Source organism: Argentina silus (genome assembly GCF_951799395.1).
Source record: "Argentina silus genome assembly, chromosome: 2".
Lineage (NCBI taxonomy): Eukaryota > Metazoa > Chordata > Actinopteri > Argentiniformes > Argentinidae > Argentina > Argentina silus.
Window position 1 is genome coordinate 27383438 of NC_139656.1, and position 4913 is coordinate 27388350.

At 43.0% G+C, this 4913-nt stretch overlaps 1 protein-coding gene across 1 annotated transcript in view; it reads left to right on the forward strand.

The window, feature by feature from the left end:
* Positions 1 to 3909, forward strand: part of kirrel3a (kirre like nephrin family adhesion molecule 3a) — a gene marked incomplete at both ends in the record, with an annotated part of 55397 nt that extends 51488 nt beyond the window's left edge. The window contains 4 exons of the mRNA XM_083665286.1: positions 159 to 242; positions 970 to 1079; positions 1323 to 1409; positions 3442 to 3909. Of these exons, the coding sequence (XP_083521412.1) occupies positions 159 to 242; positions 970 to 1079; positions 1323 to 1409; positions 3442 to 3909 (749 nt within the window). The remainder of the gene's footprint in view (positions 1 to 158; positions 243 to 969; positions 1080 to 1322; positions 1410 to 3441) is intronic.
* Between the last annotated feature and the right edge of the window lie 1004 nt (positions 3910 to 4913).

Sequence of the window (4913 nt, forward strand, 5' to 3'; positions counted from 1 at the left end):
ATGGAAGCTAGGGCCCGAAAGCAATATCCTTATCTGATATAGTCCAGCCAACACAGTGGAGTGTAACGATACAGATTTCCGGCCAATGCAGGCTACTGTTAACCATGTTGTTGTTGTATTTTTGCTTTTGTTTTTGTTGATGTTGTTGTTTACCACAGAGGATGTGCACCTCGTCATGTCATCCTTGCCCGTCTCCCTTTCCTCACGCCAGAAGGACCTGGCGGGCAAAATCAAAACAGAGAGTAAGACCTATACAAACGACAGTTAGTACCAATTTCCGTGACACTTCGCCCTATGTAAGGACTATTATACTGTATTATACTATCCATTTATTAGCAACATATGACACTTTTATGAGTTCTAATCATGCATTCATGCTTCTGGCACACTCTGTCAAGCAGTAGTTGACATAAGCTCATAGTATAAGCATTTACGATCATGTGTCAAGCAGGGGAGGCTGGTGGAGGCAGAAATCAGAGGTGTTTGATACAATTCCTCATTTCATTCCATGCATGACAATGAGCCCGTCCTCCGATTTCTCGGTAATTATAATGCATGGAATGGAATGGAACGTGTTTGATACCATTTCTCATTCCATTCCATGCATTACAACGAGCCTGATTTCTACCTGCACCAGCCTCCCCTGGTGTTAAGTGATGCTGTACTGTAGCTTACGGATTTTGCAGTATTTAAACCACTCCATCACTCATGGCTTCCTCACATACCTTAATGAGCTAGGAAAACAGTAGGAAACAATTTGTGTATGCTTGCATGTCACTTCACACACACCACAGAGGAGGCTATGATTCTGTGGCCCTGCGGTAGCTGAGGGACTCTCATAGCTCCTATCAACAGATCTGAAGGCCATGGCGTTTGAAGCTACAGTACTGGGATGTGCTGTGATGTGCTGTGATGTGGTGCCAGTTGTTCTGTCCTCTGTGCCAATCAGTTCCGTCTCTTCTCTTCTAGATCTCAAAGGAGTGGTCTCAGCGAAAAACGACATCCGGGTGGAGATTGTTCATAAAGATCACAACGCAGCGCGGGGAACCGAGGAGCACACAGCCATCAAGCAGATGATGGTGAGCCAACGCAGCTCCTTCACATAGCATAAGCACATCCGACTCTGTCTACCGGTTATTTTTGATGGACCAATTCAAAGCTTACTTTTAACAAATTCTACATGAGTATCGCAAAAGCCTTTGGGTAGCATATTGTTTTATAGTCGTGCCAATAAACAAAATGGCTACACCGTCTCTTTCCATATGTAAATACATCTGTTCAGGATGGCATTTATCTTCTTATTGAACCCTATGATGTTTCAGATTGACCGCGGGGAGTTTCAGCAGGAGCCTGTCCTAAAGCAGTTGGAGGTCCTACAGGAGGAGGAGAAGGAGTTCCAGCACATCAAGGTGGGCAGAGAGAAGGGGATTCAGGGTCAAAGGTGTCATTAGTTAAGCTCTGGATTGAGGTGGCTCTTAGCCATGGATCTAGGATAAGCGTGCCTTAAGCCAAAATCTGATCTTAACCATTGGTGGATCAAAAATGCAAAACTGACCCAAGACCAGTGTCTATGGCGACCTTCACTCTACACAATTGAAGGGGCAATCTGGCATTGGTACATCAATTTTTGGACTTCTAAATGAATGATATACTATAGCCATTGATTTCTTGAAGGATATAACTTACATAAATACCTCATGAGCTTCGTTCAATGGTTTTACCCTATTAGATCCCAACAGGAACAAGGAAGTAGCATGTGTTTTACTCTGCCACTATTTCAATTCTGTGTTTTAAGTTAAGAGGGTTGTTCAAAAGTGTCGGTCTCTTAAATGTTAAACTTGCGGATGGAAGCAACATGTTTGTTTGTGTGTTTTGGTTTCCTCAGTTCTATTATGTATAGACCACTCTGCGACTAATCATACTTGATTATTCATTTCATAAAAGCACATGCTACAGTATGCTTTAGAAAGAATAGGAATTAATGAACAGCGACACTGAAGACCAGAGAGAGTGAGGAGAGTGGTTTTTTCAAAGCAAGTAGAGTGCTTCTTAGTTCACTCTAATTTCATTTACGCATTCTTGACAATGGCAGAATTACTATTGTTCCTTTGAATGGTAGGTTGAAATTTCCTGCTGGGGTTGATGGAAAAGTACCTGACTGTAGTGGATCTGTTCGGTCTAAAACGATGAAATCTTCTTTCTTCATTGGTCCTGCACACCTGGAGGAAAAAGCATATAATGTAAATCGAATGTACGGTGATCTAAATGTATGTTTGATTGACAGCTCCTTCACTGACAGCTCAAAACGTGTGCCGTAGTGCATTAGCAAACCAAAGTATTCGGATATGTGAATATGATTAATATATTCTCAGTAAAACCCAAGAAAACAGACTCTTAGCTTGCAGACTGAATGGATTTCCACCCACTGTATGTTACCTTTGACCTCTTGAACTCTGGGTGTAATCTGTGAGGACCACCCCTCTCCATCTCCCAGGTCACATCCTCCAATATATTCTCCTAGACCTTCCTCACGTATGTCATCCTCAACAAATTCAATTCCCACCCTTGAGATTCCAGTTGCTTGGAGTTCCATCCCCTTCTATCTTGCACTCCCTAATAGAGTTCTTTAGCAATAGCCCCGAGCCACAAGTGCAGACAAAGATATCTGCAGCTTTGACAGCAATTTTTTTTTTTTTTTTTTTTGGATGTCGGCAGGCAAAACTCTTTCTCCCTCATACTGGAATCTAAAAATCAGTTCATTTCAAGGAGGAAATGGAGCACCCTAGAAAAGACAGAGAGAACTAAAGGAGGAGAAGATGCTTTACACACTTTGGACGTGACTGAAAATGTGATGGCAATTATTCAGCATATGCTGCTCCAAGATGTGAATCTTCAAGGCCATTTAATTAGCTGACAACAGGATTTCTCTGCCTTTGAGGCAGATTACTATTTCACACCCTTAAAGCATGTCATCTGTCTTTAACATGTTGCACGTATCAGCCTGTTCTCTCATTTTCTCATCATTTGGGTTTCAAGCAAGCAATTATCCAATTCATGAGAAACCAGGGATGTTGTTTTACGCCTAGCAGTTTTGGGGTTGAGAGCACGTCAACATTATGTATTTAAACTCTGTTAATAACATGTGTTCATAACAGTAGGTTAAAACATGTATTTAACCTCGGTGAATAAAATGTGTTCATTATAGTTACAAAACAGAAACTACATCAGGATTATTAAAGGTACAATAACAGAGTGATGCAGATGGATAGATAACTAGAAACTAAAGAAATTAGTGTACTATCTTTCCCTAATATGACTGATGTAGAGAATGGATGTGTTTTCCTATTGATTTATCACGATTTTTACAGCCAAAAGAAAATATCTTTGTATAATCCCTAACTTCCCTTCATGTCTTTGTCCACCTCTTTTCCACATGAAAAGGACCCCACCAACGGTTACTACAGTGTCAACACCTTCAAGGAGCACCACTCCACCCCGACCATGTCCCTGGCAGCCAACCAGACAGCAGAAGTCCGTAATCCCGCCTCTGCCACCATGGGAAAACAACGCGTGCCAACAGGCATGTCCTTCACCAACATCTACAACACGTTGGGGGCCGGACCCAACCGCCTCTACGACTACAGCCAGCGCTTCGTGCTGGGCATGGGCAGCAGCTCCATCGAGCTGTGTGAGCGGGAGTACCAGCGAGGCTCGCTGAGCGACTCCAGCTCCTTCATCGACACGCAGTGTGACAGCAGCGTCAGCAGCTACAGCAAGCAGGACGGCTATGTGCAGTTCGACAAGGACAGCAAGGCCTCCGCTTCCTCCTCATCCCACTACTCCCAGTCCTCCTCCCAGAACTCGGACCTCACACGGCCCCAGCAGAAACGCATGCAGACCCATGTGTAACACCGGGGGGCGCTAGACTGGAGAGAGGATAGCACCTTTGGGCGCATCGATGAATGCTCTCACCTGTCTGGGTGGTGATAAACGTGTTTTTTTGTTTGGTTTGCGCTCTGCTGGGAGGGAGTTGATACCTCCATGTAGGACATATGTGCTTGCCACGTTTACAATAATACAGTGTATGCTTTTTGGATTACATGGAATAAAGACTGCATATTCCCTGTGAAGCAAGTTGATCAAGTGAACAGGAGCATACATGAACACATGAGAGCCACAGTTTAAAAAAGAAAAACATGACAATCATAAGTTCACTCTATTTACTCTTATCAATCAACAATGAGGACACCAACGTGCTTCTGTCCCCCATTGAATTTTGACCAGCTGACTGCCTCAAAGCACCGATTCATGGTTTTGTGAGGATCAATTACAGAATTGTATAAAAATTGCTTTTTTATCATGGATAAAGACAAACTCCTGGGTGTTCAGCTGCCCTATTGGGGTTTGAAGCACAAAGGGTATTGTTAAAAACCGCCCGCAGCAATTCTTGTAACTGAGCAAAGGATTCTGGGATGAGTAATGAAACCTCGGTGGAAGAATGAAGGGAACTAGCTAAGAATCAAAACAAAAAAAACAACATGGTACAGAGGCAGACTTACTGGAAGGAACCAACTGTAGGTTAAAAATCACAACTGGACAACTTCAATACGCTTAGATTTTCTCCCTTTTGGTTATTTAGGTATATTCTATTTTGCTTCTCCTTTCATGATATCATTTCCAGCTTATAAGAGGTTTTGCCTTTTGATGTATGCCTTGTGAAAGCTCATTACGGAGTCACAGATCACAGATAAATGCATGGAGAAGTGGATGTGTCATACTGTACATGTACTTCACTCTGAGGTGACGCTCCAAAGCTTTGTTCACCCGCGCCTCTCTGTAGGATTATTTTGGTTTTGTTCACCGCTGAAAGGACAGAATCATGTTTACACATCAGAGTAAGGGTGGTGGAGGAG